General features: G+C 42.0%; 1 protein-coding gene across 1 annotated transcript in view; it reads right to left on the bottom strand.

Moving 5' to 3' along the window:
- Positions 1–18,653, bottom strand: part of MAN1A2 (mannosidase alpha class 1A member 2) — a 133,931-nt gene extending 115,278 nt beyond the window's left edge. Inside the window, exon 1 of the mRNA XM_030962387.1 lies at positions 17,872–18,653. Within this exon, the coding sequence (XP_030818247.1) occupies positions 17,872–18,179 (308 nt within the window). The 5' untranslated portion in view covers positions 18,180–18,653. The remainder of the gene's footprint in view (positions 1–17,871) is intronic.
- Between the last annotated feature and the right edge of the window lie 4,004 nt (positions 18,654–22,657).

Raw genomic sequence — 22,657 nt, 5'->3', positions numbered from 1 at the left:
ATCCTGGAGCTTTTTGTCATTAAGAGAATCCACCATTTGAGCTAGTAGCAGGAGGCTGTCATCCTCTATCTATGCACATAACAGAGGAAGAGAAAATACCTTGACAGGGTTTCACACAGCTCACAGCAAAAAAATAAGAGACTCCAGTTACAGATGCATTTTATATTTAAGCTGATTAATACCTAGCTACTGACAAGCGAAATGTCCCAACAGCAATACAGCAAGGATCTGCTGGAAACTGAGGACTACTGGATAAAAACATGGTGAGATAAATGATAACTGGACAAATGAAACGGCACCGAAAGCACAGAACTCCAGTGCACGCACAAGCCTTGGCAGGTTAAGCTTTGGGAAGCTCTTCTCTGACAAACAGAGTGGACTGGCATTGTCACAGTCAGTCACCTATGGCTACAAAACTAGCACTTCTGCAGAAACAAGAAATGGCACGTAAGGGTGCTTGGATGTCCATACATGCTGCTGATTTAGTAGGTTAAAGACTGATTGTGTGTGACTGCAGCATTACTAGAATGATCAACTGTAACAGCTGAAATATTGGTTTATGGATAAAGGATATTACAACCCTACATTCCTTATAGTGGTCACCATCTTTGTGCAAATCATTCTTTTCTCAGGGTTTTAGTGGCCCTGTAAAAGCAAGCTCCCTTACTCCTTATGCTGGTACTCAGAGACTGGGCAACAAGCCATTCAGCCAGTGGTGAGCCGAGCCAGCTGAAAAATTATGGATCATCTCAGGCCAAATCAGGTCTCCTAACTGGCCGACTGCCCAAACACTGATGTTGAGGTTAGAATGTAGTCAAGATTAAATGTCTGGGGACACAGCAGAACAGGAAATGAGCTTCAAAGTGTTTAGACCTGCATGTTCAGGGGTGTTAAACTAAAGCCCAAGGTACAAGTAGTGTGTTTTCTGCACACAAATTCACATGGCCATTAACCACTACTATCCATGGCCATTCCCTACTATCACTTCTATCTATTCCATCACTCAGTTTCCTCTCCTCTACTCTACCCCACTGATACTGCTTCTTCCATCAGAAAGAGCCACTCCCTACCATCTTGAATTTTATGCCTTCCTAACTATCAACTTCCACCAAATGTCTCCTCTCCCCAAGGCCTCTGATTAGTCTCTGGTATCTCACTCAGCCAATGCCTGCCTCTTCTTACACCTGAGACAACAATAATCTTTTTCTACTTAGGGAAAAAAAGGAAGGAAACCAAAAAGCAGTATTTCAGAGTTATCCTACACTTGTCTATTTTGTTCCAAGTGCAGTTTCCATCTCCAGCTTTCAAATAAACTGCTGCTCCTCACCACCACCAAGGTCCTCTGCAAGCTCTGGCTCAATCTCACCCCTCCCCTCCAGGTTCCCATTCCTAATCAGGTACTTCCTTCTCTTTTCCCACCCCCTATACTTGGAAAATGAGAACTATATTACTGAAGGAATATCCACTTCCTGATATCTGTGTTCAAAAGGGGCATCACAGTAAATAAGATAGCTCCCTCCTTTTACCCTCTGAGTCTCCTTGGTAGCATGATCTCCACGAGTAAGCATCAAAACTCTCACCAACAGAAGAAAAACAGCTGGAGAAAGTTAGCAATTTAAAGCAATAGCCATGATATTAGTATGGTCTTAGTCTGAAAGTTCTTAGTTGTTCAAATACTAAATAAATAGACAGGAAAAAAACATATAAAGTGAAAATGGCCATTACAAAGTAAAAGTAGCAAGTGGCATATAATGCAGACTCAGAGATGGCAAACTTTCAGGTAAGCAGATGGTACCAGGCTTCTCTGCATGGGAAACCCTCTGGCAGGTCCTACAGAGCTCTAAGGAAGTGACTACTCTCACACAGATGTTCTGTCAACTCAAGCTACCACATTTCCATAATGCTATTTTAATCACCCAGCCAAAGCTGCCTTGCACATCCCAGAAGCAACACTGCTTTAAATATCGGATTGGAAATTCACACACATCGCTCAGATTTCTCTTCCTCCTGTACCAATAATTGTTACTGTATGTCTATATGGTAAATTGACACCTGTCTATCAATGTGTTTAAAATCAGAATAGCATTCAACATGCATGGTGCCACAAGCCCTGCACTGAAATGTTGTATGGCAGAGCTCGCAGAGAAGGGGTGGGGGGACAATCCTGGGATCTCCCATAGGAAAGAGAGACAAGCTCTTTGTTATGGAGTATCAAAACCACTAGGGGTGGGCAGCTCTGTCCAAACGCCTAGAACAATTTCTCCTGACTTGTTCTTTTTGCCACCAGGACACGGTTGTGCACAACCCTCCTGGCTCACACAGCATCAGTGCTACTCAATTAGCCTTGCTGTGGCACAGCAGCAGCACTGGATTTGTCTGAAAGACACAGAGTGTAAGACTGGCAGGATCGCTCCCTTCCTTCTATGTGGCAGCAGTTTAAATTGTACCCCTGCTCTGCAGAAACTGGATAAATTACAGGGCAACAACAGCAACAAAAAAAAAAATTATTTAGTTCAAACTCAGTCTCTGAATATCAATAGTTTCCAGAAGGTATTATGTGACATGTCGTGAGAAAAGCTCTGACAGGACAGGAGCTGCAGGCAATGTTCTGCTGTTAAACACAGTTGTCCTTGTTTCAGGGTGGAAATACATACACACACACACGCATATATAGTACATACACTGTGACTCAAAAGGTTTTCATATAAAATTACACAGGCTGCAGTGTGGATATACTCAACAGTAATGCTGCATTAACTAAAACAGAAATGTAAGTTCTCACATTCAGCACTGCTGGGACTAGTCAGAATGAAAGAACACCAAAGCTTTATACCTCTCCACTTAGCAAATCAGCCAAAACAGTAACTAAAGATAGAGCAACAAAATATCTGGAAATCATGACGTACAGTCTAATCTGCACAGTTTCCACAGAGCAAAACTCTATCTCATTACTCCCAAAGTTATTTAATCTTGTCAGTAAAGCAGAGGATAAGAGACAACAATATGACAAATTATTTAGCCTTCCAGGTGCTTTTAATAGGTTTCCACATGACAATAATCCCCACTGCTAATAAAATATGCAATTCTGATTCAGGAGACAGATAACTGGATGTTGGCTTTTTTCCTTTTCAAAAAGGCCAGAAAAGCAACACTAGGTTAGCAACTCCCATCCAAAAAAACCTAGCAATGGAAGGCTCAAACTACTCAGTACATCTATAAATATGGAAAAGCAGCTATTTGCATGTCAGATGAGAACACAGTCCTCCGCCACAGAATGACAAAAGGTCAAGGGGGAAAGGAGTCTCTGGAGGTCCTCTGATCCAACCCCACTGCTCAAGCAGGGTCACCTAGAGGTGTTTGCCCAGGATCACATCCAGATAGCTTCCAAATATCTTCAAGAATATAGATATTGCCACAAATTATGCAGGAGTTTGCTCATTTGCTCCATTCCATGAGCAAACTGCACAAAATATGAATGATAAGCTTCACTCTGCAAAAGATACCTTCCCAATTGAAATGTCTTCTCAACTGAGTAAATAACACTGTTGACAGCCATTCCAGTTAGCAAAATTCAGGATGCAGTCTAAGGAATCACTGACCCATAAACAAGGTAAGGATGGTAGGTAGGATCATGACAGTAACCACCACAGAATGCAAAAAGTACAAGAGAAGAAACAATGATATGTAAACTACTCTTAACACATTACAAATAATTTTGCCAAAGATGACTTGGCATTCTTTGGGAATTGCTGAGCAAATCTTTGTTCACATCTATCTGCAATCAAAATATTGTCAGGACACAAGAAGGGAAACAAAATACAGCAAATGAGCAATGTTTCAGCAGTATGTACATTTAGAATTACCACATGTGGTTTTCACAAGCCTATCATAATATTAACAGATTAAGCTAATGCAATAAAATGCTGATTTAAAGCTATCAGTGCTATTTCCACTATCAGTGAAATATTTTTAATACTAACATGTTTTACAAGCTATATACAGGCTTTAGATGTATGCAGCAGTAGATGAGCTGGACACAAACTACTCTTGACCAAAACAGAAAACACAAAGTACCACAGCCCAAAACATGAATCTAGAACAATGGGAGAGCTGGGGGTATAAAATGTCTCAACGATTTGATCTTTGAATTGTGTTCAACAACAGAATCTCAGGTTTTTCAGAGAGCTTTAGAAACAGTACATAATACACAGTGTTTTTTTCCCCTGTTCATTTGCAGAATAAAATAACATATGCATCCAGCATGTAAAGTCTAATTTCTTCTTCCTCTACCACCACCACATACAACTTCCTGAACTCCCAACAACAAAGTGCAGTTCATGGATAGCTGTAGTTACATGTCTGATTCCTTCAAGATTAAATTAAAATCTGTTCCATTACTTAAAATTATTATGGCAACTTTCTTACCTCATTCATGAAAAACAGTTCATTTCACTAACAAATACATCCATGCTATAACAGCACATAATTAAGAAAGAGATTACTCAAGCAGGATAACACTGTCAATTTGACTAATGCAAGTTTTGGAAATGGAAAAAGACCCACAACCCTTTCCCTTCACTTCACTGGCTGTAGGCAACAGTCATGTTTATTTTGAGTTCAGATCTAATAGCTTCAAATACACTGGTCCAGAGTAAACAAGCACGCAGTCCCAAGATCACCAAACCAAGAATTGTACTCTTTTACTACCCAAAAAATCCAGTGTGAGCTTGGGCTGAGCTCCCCCAAAAATAAACTGGTACCTTATAAGAGGATTCTCTCATCACTGTAAGCCACAAAAGCTAAGAAAAAGAGCGTAACTGATGAGACACTAACTTAATTCAAGAGAAAAATATTGACTAAAAGAGGCATAAAACCTGAGAAAAGAAGTGGAGCTGGAACATGTTGACTCTGCAAGATCAAGAATCAATCCGCTCCAAGATCAAAGGAGGCTGGTATTTTCCTACCTTATACCTTCCAGGCCAGCAGGGACTCCTTGAGCTGGTAAGCACATTAATCCACAGTAAATTGCCTAACTGGCTAGGCTCTCTGCATGAGCCAGTAAATAATTGCTGTGTGTCTCCTGCTTGAAGAGCCTCCGTGCATGGTAGAAGATGCCGAACACTCAGCCATGGCAATTTTAAAGACAGACTCTATTTCTCAAGACTAATGGTCTGGCAAAAGGTCGTGTCCTTGCAGCCAATGTCCTGCATGGAAGGTAATATTAGCTGGAAGTTCTTTCCAATCCTAAAGACACTGCAAAATTAAGTACTCGGACTAGGAATTGAAAGTTTTATTCCATCTCCAATAAATATTATGTCACCATCAGTCACCATTTTGGATTCCAGAAAGAAGGTATGGGGCAAAATAAATAACACAAAAATTGATATTTAAGACTGATGTCAAAGCCTAATGTAACTTCCTTTCTTGAGGATTTCTTTAGTTTTATGAGACTTTTACTCATTTTTTCTTTTCAGAGGTTAAAGTTTAGTCATTATCAACAGGTTAAAAGAAGCAGCATTACCCATCCATCACCATAACACATTTCAGGACCACACCAAGCCTTGGTAGGAAGAAGGCTGGGGCAAAGGTTGTGATGTGAAAAACAGCATAGCTGTCCTGGTTTAGGGCAAATTTAGGGAGTAAACCTCCAAAGGGGTCCCTCTAGAAAGCAAATTCAAGTGGCCCCTCCCTCACCCAGTTCGGGAGACAAAAATTTCCTTTGAGAAAAGTGGAAAAAAACCCATTTCTTTAACAAGTACTCAAAACATGGAAAAATGAATAATATTAAACAATGGAACTTCTCGTTATTCTGAAGAGATGGCAAAAACAGAAAGTCCTTTTTGTGGGGTGTGGCTCAGCTTGCTCAGTCTCTTATCTGTCCCTCTGGTGCTGGAAAATGCCGTGTCCCAGGCCCCGGTGGGCTACAGCCATGAGCTCCCAGTGTTTTTCTGGGGTTTTGGTCCAAAGCAAGGCTCATCACTTCCAAGAAAAAGAAAAGCCACGGTCTGGGGAATTCCTCTGCCTCAGCTAGCAAAAAAACTAACTAAAAGCAAAGGAGAGCCCTCTCCCTCTGTCTGTGCTGCAGACAATACCGTCCGTGAGAGAGCAGGCTGAAGCTCTTATCCCTATGTTTTTGAATACAGCCACCTCAGACATTCCACTGCTTGTTCTCTCCTCCTTCACTCTCAGATCTAGTTTAAAGGTGCAAAACTTATTTCTGGGCTAAACAGATGAATGGGGATACAATTCAGCATCACAAAGTCACCCCAGGACACTGGTATAAAGGAATACAAGAAAAATTTCTGGGTTACACTTCAATCCAACTCTTCCTATCCTTTCCTCCATTCCCAGCTTTTCCATGTCTAGAGAGCATAGAAGATGATGATGCTGTTTTAGAAGTTCTGGACTAGAGAGCCACTGCATAGCCCTTGCCACTTCACTGCCCTGTTTTATTTCAACTGTTGAGCACTGAACTGAAAGCAGTAGGGTCAAATTGCTAAAAATAAGTGAACAATTCTACAAAAAGGAAAGGTAGAGCAGAAACTGAAAATAAAATACAAAACCAAAAACCATCTGCCACAAATGTGCTTGAACAGTTTGATGTAAATATAAGAGTTTCTAAATCTCAAAAGACATTCTATTTTAAGCATTACTGAATACACTTTAAAGCTAGAAAGAGCAAGGTTATCGCTAATGGAGTTTAAGGCAATTTTTTCAAGACAGCTTGGAAGAACTCTACTTACAGTCTGTACAGGCTCCAGGAATTTTTTCTTCTTAAAAGAATTCAGATATAGAAAAATGAATTTGTTAGGTATCATATTTAAGGAGTACTTAATTTTTTTATGCTTCCATATATTTTCTAGTTACTAAAACACTAGGCAATTTTCCTAAAAATTCCACACTATGAATACATGAAGGTTCAAAACAAATTTGCTAGAGAACCAAAGAACAACAAGTAATTACGACTGACTCAGAAGTTACACACTCTGCTTTGGAGTTTAGGCTAGTTGCTAGTTGGTTAATTTGTTACTGTACAAAAGGAAGTTCCATAGATGTTTCCTTGGATTTTTTTTTCTTTTAAACTTAAAAGGTTCTTTAAATTTTCCCAGGATCATCACCACCACCAAATTCTAGAGACTGAATTTTTTTTAACAAAATTAAAGATCTTAATGGAGTAAACCACAATCTTGTGATGGATACTGATCAAGTGGCTTGTGTCAGTATCTGAACCTCCCAGTCCAAGTAGGGGGGGCATTTTCCTTGCACTGCCTCAAGTTTCTCCAGCAAGTGCTCCTGCAGGTTACATTCCCACTTGAAATGTCACATATTTCATTGAGCATAATGATTCAGGCATTTTGCCAAATTGACACGAATATGTCAAGCCTCATTTTTCTTTGTAATAGCAGTAGATTGGATGATCTAGTCCCACTGTAGTGTGATGGCCAGATGCTATTCCGAGAAAATTATGTCTGAAGAGGGGAGACAGGGTGTCAAGCAAACGACAATGCATAACTGCAACAGCAAATCCATCTGAATAAAATTAGTGCTCAAGTGATTTACGGAAATCAAAACAAACATATCAAAAGACCACAGATGTATAAAACCTGGATGAAACTAAGGACCTGGGGTTCACATGGAGTGTTTATAACACAATCACAAAAATTCCATTGTTTCACCAACACACACAAGAACAAAGTCACCATTAGGCTCTTGACTTAATGAGTCCACTACCTACTCTGGCCAGCAAGCAGCTGCCAAACACTGCAATGCCAACATGGGGCTAAGTAAAGGCTAGTCAGAAAGAACAACAAAAAAACACTGGTGGAAGAGAACCTGGAATCTTTTTCACATTAAGGAATACCAAGAATGATGAAGTGATGGCAGGGTTTATCATTTGGCTTTGGGTAGGTATTTGAGGGGATTTTGGTCTTATTTTCACAAAAGAGCTTCCTTTGGTTACCAACACAACTCTGAATCATTTTCTGATCATTGTGTTCAGATAAATACTGAACTAAGTTCATACAGAAGTTATTCATAAAAACTGCCAGTACAGTATCAGTCATCTCCTTAGCCATTGGCTTTGAAGTTTCACATTCAAGTACTGAAATGATGGCAGTGACAACTGATTATCCACCTCACTGGGCAATTTATAGATATTACACACACAGATACCTTGGTATCCTTCCATAGGTATCAGACCCTCAAAATGACAAAGCTCCCAGACATGATACAAAACTAAAAAAATTCTTAGTTATCAGTGTGACAGCTACCAAAGAGCAGTTAAGTTCCCTTCCAGCATCTGGGATTTGAAAAAGTAACTCATTTCACATAAAAACAGGTGTAATGGTGAAGCTCTTTAACTTTTCACTGCACAGATCTGGAGCAATTTAACAAGTGTAACAATTAGCAGATCCAGCTTGACTGTTTTTAAGTATCTAAATCAGAACAGTTCACAGTAACAACCAGTTAAAATCATGTGCAAGACAGTGATAAAACTGAAGTTAAAGTTTTGTTTAATTGCTTGCATTATTTCCCATTTGTTCTGATTTTTTTCTGCTTATTAGAAAATGTCTGTATTACAGACCAATTACAATTTTAATTGTCATAGATTCCACTGTCTGTAGAAGGCAGATTTACTGACAAATTAGAAATCTGAATTTCCATTATACTCCTTATAGCATCAGAACTCCAGAATGCAAACAGCCTCTTACACCTCTGCAATATTTTCTTCTCCAGAACACTATGCATTGCAATTCAGAATTCACTACATGTGTTACTTAATCACTTAGAGAACACTTTCCACTCAAATAGAAGCCAGTGACAACAGAACAGATGCCTTTAGGAAACTAAGGATGTGTGATTACAGTACTGGAAAAACAGACACATGCTTGCATCATCTGCAATTATTAAGTTTAGAATTAAATAGTCATCAGTGTTTTCAAGATAAAACTGATTAAGAGATTTAAAAGGTCACTAGAAACACAGTTCTAAGTCAAGCTACTTCATGCTATCATTTTTCAAGACAAAATACTTTCTTTCTGTGAGGAAAAAAAAGGAGGAGGGAGAAATATTGTATCTTAACCAGGAAAATAACTTCCCTTTTCTCTAAGCATCTTTCCCACTACTGTCATCTCAAACAATCCAAGAGAGTGGCAGGTCTTCTTTCAATTTTTATTTTTAAAGTCCACAGCAAATTTTATTTCATAAAAGTAATGAAAACAAACAGGAAGTCTGTGGTCCAGAAAGTCAGCTCTGGATTATGATTCTCTAAATATACTGCAGAAAGGATGCAAGTATTTTGGAGTAAAAGCAGATCTTCTAACTTGCATCAGGAAAACAGCAAATAGCCCTCCAAATGCAATACATTGGTAAAGACAGCAACACACCCAGAAAAATCTGCTGAGGAAACAGCACACAGTTGTGAGCTATTCTTACTTGCTAACAAACATAAACCAGGAACAGAACCCAGTAGATTCACCACACGTTTGTTGATCCAGCAGGACAATCAAAGCAAGATGTGATTCCCACTGAAGGATTTAAGGGATATACTGCTCCCACAAATGGTAGGTTTTTCTCACCCTTTGTAAGTACATTCAGGTTGATCCAATAAAAAGCAAATTGGATTAGTTTGATTTACCACTGATGGTCACCTGCTCTTAAGTGGCCTGATGGTACACTTCAGCCTTAAAACATGTCAGCAGGTCACAGAGAGATATGACAACAAATTACTGAGAAAATACTTACTCAGCTTGTCGGTGCAAGCTTCAGCTGCCTTGCTGACCTGCAAACAGTGCTAAAACTCAGCTGAGATGAATGTCATCATGCAAATGACTTCCAAATGGGTACTAGCATACAGAAAAAGGTGGAGCAGCTCTTTATGAAGACAGACTGAGAGAACTGGGGTTGATTCAGCCTGGAGTGAGCTGCATGGAGACCTACTACCAGCCTTCCAGTACCAAAGGAGTCCTACAAGAAAGCTGGAAAGGGACTTTTTACAAGGGCATGTAGTGACAGAATACGGGAGAATGGCCTTAAACTGAAACAGGTTTAGATAAGATGTTAGAAAGAAATTCTTTACTGTGAGGGTGATGAGGCACTGGAACGAGTTGTCCAGAAAACCTGTGGATACCCCATCCCTGGAATGTTCAAGGCCAGGCTGTATGGGGCTTTGAGCAATCTGGCCCAGTGGAAGGTGTCCCTGCTATTGGAAGGGGAGTTAAAAATTGATGTTCTTTCAGATACCTTCCAACCCAAACAAAGTTCTGTGAAAACTGACACTTCTGCATGCTGGTGTTAACAGACACAAAGTAATCTCATTGAAGAGCTCTTAGAGCTTTAAATAGCAAGAAAATACTTTCATCACTCCCTTAAAACTGTAATTTTGCTCATGCCATACTGATCAGATTACATAATGTTAAGCCTAGTGAAAACCTCAAACTTGCTCTCTCAAATAGAATCACAGAAAATAACTAGCTGGCCACTGGAAGCTGCAATGGCAGTGCTGCTGCAAGGAGCTGGGGAAGCACTTCCAAAATCCTCTGGTGGGTTAAAAGTTAACTAACAAGTGAGAGAGCACATCAAACACCAACAAAACTGATGCTGAATACAATATGCCAGGTAATCCAGCTCATAGGTGTGCATCATAAGAATATTTAAAAGAACAAATGCAGCAAGACAGAATGACAAATATGATTCAATGTTTGGGCAAATAAATCCTTTGAGAAACAGAACTAACACACCCCTGTATTTCAAACCTGAATGACCTTTAGCCTTCCGCCCCAATGTTTTCTACTACTTCAGTAAACACACCCCGTTGCTACTGCTGTGCCACAAAACCCAGGTTTTCCTTACCACAGCATTCATTTCCAACCACCCTTCTCTAACAATCGGTGAAGAACAGAAGACTCATGCTGTGGTTGGCTCAAAATTACACTTCTGCAGACTGACTAGCAGCAGCAGAAGTATCACAAGCTACTCTTGGGCTCTGTGATCCTTCCTTCAGCACAGCTCCCAATTAAGGTCTTTCCCTCAGCACCAGGACACACAAGATAGAGAAATGTAATTCTAACAGGTCACCCTTTGCTGCTGATTGACTGGGAAAAGGAGGGAATAGAGAACAGCAAAGGATCAGTGAGAGCTACAATGTGTTCACAGTATGTCCACATAAAGTTTGTTGGCTTCCAAGACAAGGCTAAAAAGACCTTTCAAAGCTAGTCTCTAGATAACAAAAGAATATTACAGGTTACTTCTTAACCTCTCTTCTCAGCTTTTATTTTTTTCTTTTTAAATTTCAGAAATGCTAGTGTACCTGGTTAGGTACTCTAAAAAACAAGAGTGGAAGGAATGGAAGTTACCAGGGAAAGTTATCTCCCTTAGTATTTATCATTTAGTATTTGTAGAGCTGAAAAATACTACAGAACCTCCACATCCTTGAGTGAATAGATGAAGTTACATAATTTGTTCTATACCGGGCACTAGATTAGACAACATAAAGACAAAAGGAATCAAAAGCCTACAGATTTTATGAGCAAACATATGACAAGAACTTAGTCACCAAAACTTTTCCCAATCTTCCCCCCCATGAACACATGTATTCACTCTAAATAAAACAGTTACAGGCATACAGGACATTTGGAGCACTCAAAATTTTTATTTCAAGGTTTGAGGTGGCAGGAAAAAGGCATTTATTTTTTCCCTTTCTTGCCTCTTACTGGCTTATTGGCCTGTTGAGCACCCCTCTCCCCACAGTTTACTTGCAACAGAACTCTTAATTCAGTAAAAAAGTGATGATCTAGTTACTGAATTGAGACAGATGACAGCACTCACTTGAGCCTGCTTCTGAAAATGAAGGGAAAAGAACAAATCCCATAAGCTATACCCAAACATGTGTCCCCAAGTTCCTACTCTGTTAGCCTGAATAACTACTGTGGAAAACAGCTGCCCACCCATGAGACCAAACTTTTCTCAACATTGAGAGCTGCAATAATTAAAAGTGAAGGATGGTAGAATAAAAGCACTGACCATGTTTAGAATTTTACAGCCTTCTTAGGGATGGACATAAGAAGAAAGGCATTACAAAATTTGTCCTCTTTGCCCATATTCAGCCTCATTTCAATTGTTATGAAAACATGTACCCATACCACATGTGGCTGTAAAACTAATTATAAGTTTGGTAATATTTGCTGTAAGGAAGAAAAATCCATAATTCAGAACTAGCCCAGGAGGATTGAGATGTTTGTATTTACTACAGGAAACTGAAAGGATCAGAAGATGGGGGAACTCTTGTAGCGCCGTATGCCCATAACTAGCCATACTGCTTACTATTGCCTGCACTGCTACCATCATCAAGCAACCCACATTTATGCTAAAGTTCTTCTGAGATTTTAATCTACAAAACTCCAAATGAACCAAATTGCTACTGCCTTCCACCCACTAGCTGGCATAAATCCAGCCAGCAGGCTTTCTGCAGTTTTCCCACGCCTGATTGTTTCCCATCGTGTAGACAAAGTGTAGATCATGCAGAAAATCAACAAGTTCAAACTTTTATTTTTTTTACTGAGAGGGTAGGAACTGGAGAATACCAGCACTCAACTCCTCTCTTTCATAATACAGGAAATACTTCGACTAACTGGAGTACAGCAAGAGAACATGAAGAAAGCAGCACTCTACATATGATGTAGGCTGCTCAGCAGATTGGGGGGGGAGGAGGGAGGACATCTAAACAGATGGTCTAAAATTTGCATTTTGTATTTCAAAGCTGAAAGCATTTCTCAGCGTACAACATAAAGCACTAATTTCAGCAGAACCTTAGAATTAATCCAAGAGGGCACCTCTCCCACTGTCCAGGGCAACTTCAGGAAAAATCCCAATTATGTTTAAGGTTATAATGTGGGCACTCCAGAAGACATCAAACCCCCATAATTCTTCAAGTACCAGCATCATCTCTCAAGTCTCTTCTCAACACAGGCTCCAGAGAAAAGAATAACATGTGGCTACTAAAAACTCTAGCTAAGAACAGTCTTCAAATAAAGAGGGTCAGCGCTCTTGCAGAAGCTTCAGCAGCTGAAGATGACACCAGGCAGTTGCACCTCAACTTCACGCTAGACATATGAGACATTTCTGAAGCCTGACTTGGAATGCACTATCCTGCCCTTACTGGCTCCAGTGGTGAGGACTTGCATTTCCTGAAAGTTGCACTCCAGAAGATCCTTGCTTCTGGATCAAGCATCTCAGCTTAAAATCAGTGCCCACATTTCAGAGAGACTGTGGGGAGCCTGCTCTAAAGACAGGCTCAATCTCATCCACTGAAAAACTGAATGAAGTAGGAGCTGGGGTGCAGACACTAGAGTGGCTCCTGATTTTTCAGGGGAAAAAAACAGGTTCCCTGAATCACAATAGCAAGTACTCTTAATTTCATTAATGAACTGTGCCTCAAGAAAAGTTGGAAAGGAAGAGCAAGGAGTTTTATGCACTTTTATACTCAATGGCATGGCAGAGGATGACAGAAGACACTGATCCCACTGAGTAATAGAAGCTAAATTATCTCCTCTCCCCACTTTTACTATAGCTAACTAAGTAATATAGATGAGAGAAGATAAAGGGATTCAAAATAAGCATATTAAGCTTTTCATATTTCTTTTTTAAAAAACTGCAGAAATTAGAAGAAGAAATTAAGACCAAAAGCACCTCAGAATAATTTTTGTTACTTTCACCTCCTAAGAGTACAGACAGCCACATACTGAGCAACAGAAGAAAGAGCACTTTTAGACTATTGCCATATATCTGGAGAGACTGGAGAGCTTCCATCTTTGCATAACACAGCAGTCAGTAATCCTCAGCATTCCAGAAACAGAGTCAAAAGCATGATTTAAACTGATCTATATCCACTGCCACACAGAGACCAAGGCCATTGAGGTGGGCACATGTATTAGCAGCAGCTGCTGTCAACCTGATGACTTGAGGGTTGGTGAGGTTTTTTTCCAAGCACAGACAGAAATTTTGACTTGAAGTGATACACAGGAATTCAGCAGCTGAAGATTCATCTTCAGAAATTCTGAAGGACTGAACTGTTTGCCCAACAGCAGTCCAAGTGCTGCTACAAAGTAGCTATTAGCTCATAAAATTACATTATCCGTTGCCTCTAAGATTAACAAACTTTCACCACAGAAACGGCCTTAGCTTTTGTCAGGTAATACAGAGAGCAGCTGCTTTGACAGATCATTAAAGAAACAAGTCTTCTCCATTTACATATTGCAGATAATTTTATTTTTTAAAAATCTGAGAAATCAAGGAGATTACAGGGCATTTGCATTCTCACTCATTTGCATCAGATGCAAAGAAGCTATAAGAATGTTTTTGTTTACTTCCAGAGCTATCTTTTAGATCTGGTACTGAAGAATGAAACACCACAGATACTTGAAAAGTAACTGGGTAGCAAGAAACACCTTAAGTATCTTTGTGTGGCAAGAGATGCAGAAGTTTGGGGAAAATTACAGTTATCTAAAATCATGTAACAGATTTTGAGTGCTACATAAGTTTGTTTGGCAAGATGTGTCTTCAAAACCATGCAGCTCTCATTCCAGAATCTCTGCAATATTCTATTTGAAATGGAAAGAAATTCATCTTCAGGAAACGAAATTGATTTTTTAAAAGTGTGATACGTGTATACACATATCTTCCTAAGTCCAGGACTAATCCTTTCCATTCTCCCTCCTCTCAAAGGAAAAAATTTGTGGTACACCTTCCCAACATTACTCACTCATTCCCCATGCACTACCCTGCAGGAAGAGCTTACAGATGAAATGAACAGCTGAACGTGAGTATTACCTTGCAATACAGCCCATCCATCTCCCAAACACAAACTGCAGCTTTACTCCAGATTTTAACCATCTTCTTAGAAGAAATGTGTTTTTCTCTGGAGACAGGCAAGAACATTGTAACTCTCAAATATATATTTAAGACCATCAGGAAGGGAGTAGGGCTTTCCCCCCACCCCCCCACCCATTTTTCTGCCTGGAAGGGGAAAACAAAAGACAGGAGCAGTAAAGAAAACAATTTAATAGAAGATGTAAAGTTAATGTCAGCAAGGGGTAACTACTGTAACAATAAAAATAAAAGCACTCAAGAATGTCAAGGGTGCCCAGGGGAAGAGGTGGGAAAGCAATGCAAGGAATACAGAGAAAGTCCAGTGGGAACCATTGTTTGCACACCCAACTCTAAAGCATGGTTTTCACAATGATTTTCTACCTACAACACTGCTGCCTTTTTCTAGAAGACAGAAATATTTTCCACTAGCCTACAAAACTAAAGATTTGAGAAAGGCAAAATGAGCATTAAAATATCATAGCCTATATACCAAGGGAGCAGTATAATAAGATGTGTGTTTTATCATTTGATAGACATCAATACCAGCATTCATAGAAGAAACACTTTTCTTTTTAGTGACTAATCAAAACATCTGTCACTTCATAATCAAGCGTATACTTCATATGAATGACCTTTGATCTAATTAGTTCTGAAGCCCCTCGATTTCTGGAAACACAGCTTGTCAATCCATCCTCACCCTTCACATTTTAGACTGCATCCTCCTTCATATTAGGATTAGGTGAATTTCTCTTGACCTTTTCTACCCTAACTCCTCTGCCTCACTCAAAAAAACAGCACTTACAAAGCAGCTGATGCTTGACTTTGCCCCTTGATAGTAAGCAGAACAAATTTTTCTATCCCAAACTGTAACAGTAAATAATCCAGAGCTCACCACGGAAAATCTTACACTTTCTCAAAATACCATCTGTCAATATCCCTGCAATCCAGGAGCAAGAACTCCGCAATGAAAATGGCAGCATGTGTTTTCCATTATGGTAAACAACCACATTAGCCACAAGCTGATGGCAAATAAAAGTTGATAAAACTGTGGTGATCAGCCAAAGTTGCTTCAAAAGTAAAGCACATAACCTTGTTTCACAATGCATATTGTGACATTCACAAAAGGGTCTTACAAGCAGGTTAAGCAGGCAGGCTTTTAAGTAGTTAAGATATGCCTGTTTTGCAAAGCTAAAACAACAGGAATAATAACTACTCTTGCTCAAATAACAACTCAAAAAATGAACATGACAGGGAAATTTTGGATGGAGGGCAGGTGGGAGGTACACACAGCCATAGCAATACAGGAACCATAGCACAGTTAACTGATGTCAGGATAACCACTTTGTTTAAGAACAGATTCCAAACAACTTAGCTCTGACAGTTGTAAGCTACTGCTTATCTATACATGACACACAAAAAAGTAGTACTTCATTCCTAAAGCTGTGGTCTCAGTAACTAAAAGAGGGAACCTGGAAAGAATATGAACTATCACTATCAACAGACTCCTTTTTTCTACAGCCCATCTACTGGGCAACACAAGGTACAACAACCACAGCTGGAGTTCTGAGCATTTCTGAACTCTTCTTTTTGTTTCATCTGTCCTATATTTTAGAACCTGATTTTGACTGCATGTGCCACAGGGACTGGGGAAGCTAAGAAATAAGATCACCCACACACAAAAAAAAACCCAAACCCACACAGTTAAAGACAAGAACTTCAAAGGCATATTAGAGACTGTCTAGACCTATGTTTAATGCAGTGTTTAACCACACCAGCAATTAATATCATAGACAAAATAAGTCCTTGTTAAATATTAAGTACCCATGCCCTCTCAGATAGGGAGAAAGGGCTCAACTTAAGTGCCCAAAAACATCCAACAGCGAAGATGCCTTAAGGAAATACCATAGTATTCACGTATTCTTTATAACTCATAACAGATTAATAAAAAGAAGTAAATTAAACCCTCTCCTTTTAATCTCATACAAATAACCTTTAAATAAATCTTATGCCAGTAAGATATATTTCAAGCTGTTTCCAAAGGAACACTATCAGCATAAGTAACCTTTCTTTAAAATCCCCTGTATTACTAATTTCAGTATGAAAAAGCAGGTATTTTATCACCCACCATCATATTTAACACATCTTTGACAGTGAAGAGAGATCTGTCAGCCTCATTAAGATCCAGGCAGCAGGGTAGGATTTAGGCAACTGAAGTATGTTAGAAGCGAATATACTGTATAATCATCATTTAAGGTTTCTTACCAGCGTTTTGAATGCTTAACTTCACATGATCCAGTTCTGAACATTTAGAGGCTTGCACCACACAAAGCTTTAGATGCCCCCCCAAAAGCTGTTGATACAGCCTATCTAGCGCTGATACTCTTATTCTATCTGTGATTTCTTTACACTGGCAAATACAATTAAGGAAACTCAGCCACCAGCACCTTCAATCGTCTGGATTAACATTAGAGCAAGTGATTTTAAGGGCCAGAAAAAGTCAATTGTGCCATCTGCACTAGTTCTGTGTCCTGCACGTCATAGGCTGACAGCCTCTGGATCACAGCACGAAGTCTTTTTCAGATCAAAGTTCTTGTGCACTATTCAGCAACAAGCAGCTGTTTTGAGTAAGCACATAATAGCTGTAGAAGAGATGCGGCAGTTTTTCAGTCACTTATACTGCCTCCACAAATGCTATAATTTAGCCCCCTTCTTTCCACGGCTGATGCCTGGAATTGGCCAGGGTGAGAAAATAAATCAGCCACTGGAGGACCCCTCATATTTGCCCTCCCAACTCTAGCTCGCCAGAAGGCTAAATTCACACTGGGGAAGGCAACACGGAGCCTCAGTTACATATGGCAGCTGGAGGACACAAGGCTAGAGCTCAGAAGTTGATACACGTTTGGGAGGATGCCTGTGAGAGGAGGGACAGCAGCACGGGAAAGACATATTTTAAGGGATCTCCCTGTCGCCCAGTCCCGCTCCCTTCCCGGCGAGCGAGGCACCCACCTGTGCCGGTGCTCGTCGTGCCCTTGCCCGTGGATGAGGAAGCCGCCGAGGTTCTTGCCCCCTTTGCTGGTGTCCACGTGGGGAATGAGCACATCCTCCAAGCCCAGGTCAAAGCGCTTGTGCTTCGAGGAGTCGGGGAGGAAGAAGAACGCCCCGAAGCACAGGGTGATGAAGGCACTAAGAATAAGGAGCAGGATAAATTTTTCGGAGAGTCTCAAGGTAGCCCTGTGGTGCGGGAAGGCGGAGGCCCCCAAGTTCAGCGGGGGCAGCCTCCGCCCGGAGAGCGGCAGCAGGGCGGGAGTGGTCATCCTTCCGCTAGCGACCCCCCGGCGGGGCACGGCTCATCCCCTCAGCCCCTGCGGAGGGCGGCCCCGGCCCGCCTCGGGGGCTGCGGGCGGCTGCACCATCACCATCCTCCCCGCGGGTGCCGGAGGAAGGGAGGACGGGGGGGAGGCCGGGCCGCCCCGACGGCCCCCGCCCCCACGGGGGCTCGGGCCGGGGCGCGGTCGCCCCGCTACCTGCGCGCCCCCTTCCTTCCTTCCTTGCCTCCCTCCCTCGCCGCGGGGCCAGCCGGGCCCGAGCGAGCGACTCCGGTCAGCGGCGCTCCCCGAGCTCCGCGGCCGCGGGGCTGCGGGACGAGCGGCAGCGGGGAGCCGGGGGCCCGGCCTGGCGCGCGGCGCCTCTCCACCCGCGTTCCCTTGTCCGGGCCGGGCGGAGGCGCATCCCCTGGCCGCGCCGGGGCCCCGCTGCGAACGACGCCGGAAGCGGCCGCCGCGCCGGTCCCGCTCGGACCCTCTGCCCGCCCCCACGGCGCCTGCGCGGCGGCGGCGGGCGGCGCCCGCGCGGGGGCGGGGGCGGGGCGGGGCGGGGGCGGGGCCGGCGCGGCCCCCGCGGGGAGCGGGACCGGGAGTGGGGCCGGGCTGAGGAAACCGCGTCTCTCAGTGGGGTATGGCACACGGACAAGCAGCTGCGGGACAGGGCCCATGGGTGGCCACAAAGATGCTAAGGGGACTGGGCCATCTCTCTTACGAGGGAGCTGCGGGAGCTGGGCCTGCTTTGTCTAGAGAAGGCCGGGAGGGGATCCCGTTAATGCATATAAATACCTCAAGGGTGGGTGCCTAGAGGATGGTGCCAGACTCTCTCCTGTGGTGCCCGGCCACAGGGCGAGGAGCAGTGGCCATAAACTGAAACGCAAGAAGTTTCACCAAGACAGGAGGAAGAACTTCTTTATACTGAGGGTGGCAGAGCACTGAACAGGCTGTTCATGGAGATCCATGGAGTTTCCCTCTCTGGAGACATTGAAAGCCCACCTGGACGCATTCCTGCTCCATTGTTTGCACACAGTAACCTGCTCCAGGTGACCCTGCCTTGGCAGGGGGGTTGGACTAGAGGATCTCCATGAAGTCATCCTGGGCACCCCATAAGGCAGGGCCCCATGACAGGGTTTCATGCAAAGGCAAAAGGAAAGTCCTGGTCAAGGGAGCTGCAGGAACCAGATTCAGTGGAGGTCACAGAACAAAAGTAGGTTCATAAGTTTGGGAGACAAGTTTCGCCTGCAGCTTTTTTCAGAGTAAGGTGTTTTCCACATTGTAAAGGTTTAACAACACTAGAAACTCAGGTACTCGCAGATTATGGAGACCAGGGTCTGTTTAGTGAACCTGGCAGCAAATCCGAATCACAGCTAAGGAGGTATAAAGGCAGGGGAGAGAGCAGGTCAGCTCAGCCTGCTGAAGTGAAGCTAACTGGGCTGGAGAGGACTTCCCAGGGGCAGGCAGCAACCCCAGGTTTGGGTAGGATGAGAACTGAAGTGAAGCAGCAGGCAGCAGTTCCCTGCAGGAAACCTTCCCGCTGAGACAAGCTCCAGAAGGAAGAGGAATCCCATCTAGAGGTGTAAATACACAAAGAAAGTGAGAGAGAAAGCATTGAGACACGTGTCCTGCGGGTAGACAAAGCAGACACACAGCCAAGAGTGGTTTCCAGTACCACAAATGCTGCCAATGCCCCTGAGTGGAGTGCCTTGATCCCTGTCACAGCAGCTGGAATCTGAGCAATGCAGGTTAGATAACAGCAATGCCAGGCATATAGGTTTTTTATCTGGCTTATACTTTGTTCTACATGTTTTGAATTTGTGGAATTATGCTGGCCTATGGAAAAAGAACTCCAAGTCCGACTGGATGTGCTGAAAATTAGTCCTTAGCTTCTAGTTTGAGTGTGGTTTACTATGAAAATTAAGCCCTCAAGAAAGGTTACTCTGGGAGGTTTCCAGGGAAGGAAAGCAGCTGAGCTAACAAAAAATACTCTGACAGTCGATATAGTGGCACAGGTGTGGGTGTGTCAAAGAAATCCAGATTAAGGAACACTTAAGGCCAATCAAGTTAGTTGAAGTTAACTGCTCAAGGTAAAGGAGACCTTGACAAGATTAACTACTCTGCTCTGACCACCCTTATGTCCTCACAACCAAGCTATGAATCTCACCTTGCTGGATCTTGCTGTGTACCGTGTTGGAGCTGTTGGCCTTTCCCATCTCTCTGCCCAGCTGCACTCTTCCATCAACATATTTTGCTTCCTCTTTTCTGTTTTCTACAAAGAGGACCTGTGACAATGCCATGCAGCAGACAGCAGGGCCCTGCGCAGTAATACTGCACTAGTGAAAGCAGAACAAAGTGAGAAACTGCCATGAGGTGATAAAACCCAAAAAAACAGTGTGGGACAGAGATACCAAAGAGAGGACATGCAAAAAGAGCTGTATTATCAATGATCCTACAATGCACTCCAGTCAGTACAGAAACTAAACCCAACATTTAATGTTGTTAGAACAGGATCAACACGCTTCAACTGGTGTGCTGGCTATTTCAACTGTCTTCTAGTTTTGATCTGGTAAAGTAAATTATCTTCAAATATGTTCATGTCTTCACTTGTTAAATTGCTTTTACACACAGTCTGGAAAACAAAGATCAGTCCATGAAGACTTTTGTTCTTCAGTCTTTTTGCCCTTTCCTTCACTCTTCTCTGTCAACTGCTAGTTTTTCCTTTGCTTTAAAAGACTGAGCAGAAGCTTCCCATTTCTTTAGAAAATGTTTCTTTGTGTTTAGCATATTGGAAGAAAGTGACATTTCTGTAGGTTTTTTAGTTTATGATGACCTTTCCAAATTCTAAAGCATCTGTGTCTAAACCGTGATGAAGTTTTGTATTTCTACAATTTTGTGCTTGTTTTGACTTCCTTACTTTTTACCAAAGTCTAATAGTAATTTTTCATCCGTTGGTTCTGTCATACTGGGTAATATGCATATCCCTGTAAGTTTGCCAGTGATTTTCCACGCTGCAGTGGTGTTACTCTGTAGCTGAACAACATTAAATATAGAACTATATTGAATTAGTTGGGTTTTGTGAGCCTATGCTACACCATATAGATTTTGCATCTATTAGTGTTTTATCACAGACACCCAGAACGCTCTCGGAAGTGTCCTGAGCTGAAACATAAAGGTTTTCACAAGAACCAGGAATTTCCTGTACTCACTGCCTTGACTTTGATCAATTGCTAATGTAACTGGGAACTTGAGGTCCAAAAGTGCTTGATCATCAGTTCTGAAGTCACTGCATTTCCACAAACCAACATTTTGGGAAAGCTATTAGGGCAGTTCTCATTTTTCAAAGGTACACAAAGTAAGTCTTGTAGAAGTACAGATCCATATCAATGTACTATTTCTTTCTTCTTGAAACTTCAGTGATCCTTTCTAGCATCAGAATTTGGGCACACAGTCTGGATTCATTGTTTGCAAAGCCTCTTCTTCAGTTTTCTCTCCAAAACTGTCCATCCTTTCCAGGTTCCATGGAAAATCCGATGTATCTTGAAACCATGTTCTCTTGAACTCAATGGTGACTTTGGTCCCAAGAGCACATTCTTTATGAAATCTAAAGTCTAGAGATTCACTAGTGGTTCCTGTGGCTGTCTTTATGTTTTTCCCCCTATCCCTCCAATCACAGCCCATCTGAAAAAGGCTTTACCCTCAGCCAGGCTTTGCCACAAACCTTTGGTCTTTGGCCCATTGCCCTGCTCTCTATATCCTCCTCCCTGTGATGCTGGGTGTATGTAAACATACACTTTACTATTATTTCTATCAAAATAATAATCACAAATTGACCTTTGCAATTCAGATCCCATCTTCTTCCAAGCGACCCTTACCCTATAACTTTACGAGGAAGACTAGCGTTGGTTATCCTTAATGTGGCTATAGCAGGATGATTATTACTGTCCTAATCTCATTCTCCTCCTTCTATTGTCAATCGAGATGAGAACACACTCTTCTCCTAATTCAGACCTATATCATGTGCAAGTCTACTGCTCTGAATTCTCCCTATGTCCTCAAATCCAAATTCTGACTCGCACCTTGCTGAGTTTTTTCTGTGTAACATGTCAAAGATATGAACTTTCCGATCCATCACTTCAGCCAAACTATTCCACCTAGGTATTATCATGCTTCCTTGTCTCTGGTTCTGAAAAAGGCAGTATTGCACTTTTCGTGTCCATTCAGAGTTCTTCTGGAAATGCATTTTCTTCGTGAGTGACTGCCCTTGCTGTGTCACTTCAAGCTTTGCATCTTCCCCATCTTTCCTGACATGCCTTCCCCCTCTCCTAGGATTTCTGATTCATCTCTAAGACACCAGCTCCTCCTACACCCAGTTGGCCCATAATATCAGCCTCCAGCACCTATTTATTAATGTTTCAAGTACTTCCATGCTTTCTTCTGTGCTTCCCTAAGGCATGAAAGGACTTGCACATCAAAAA

This window comes from Camarhynchus parvulus, chromosome 1 (genome assembly GCF_901933205.1).
Source record: "Camarhynchus parvulus chromosome 1, STF_HiC, whole genome shotgun sequence".
Lineage (NCBI taxonomy): Eukaryota > Metazoa > Chordata > Aves > Passeriformes > Thraupidae > Camarhynchus > Camarhynchus parvulus.
Note: the sequence above shows the minus strand (reverse complement) of the source record. Positions and strands in the feature narration are given on the sequence as shown.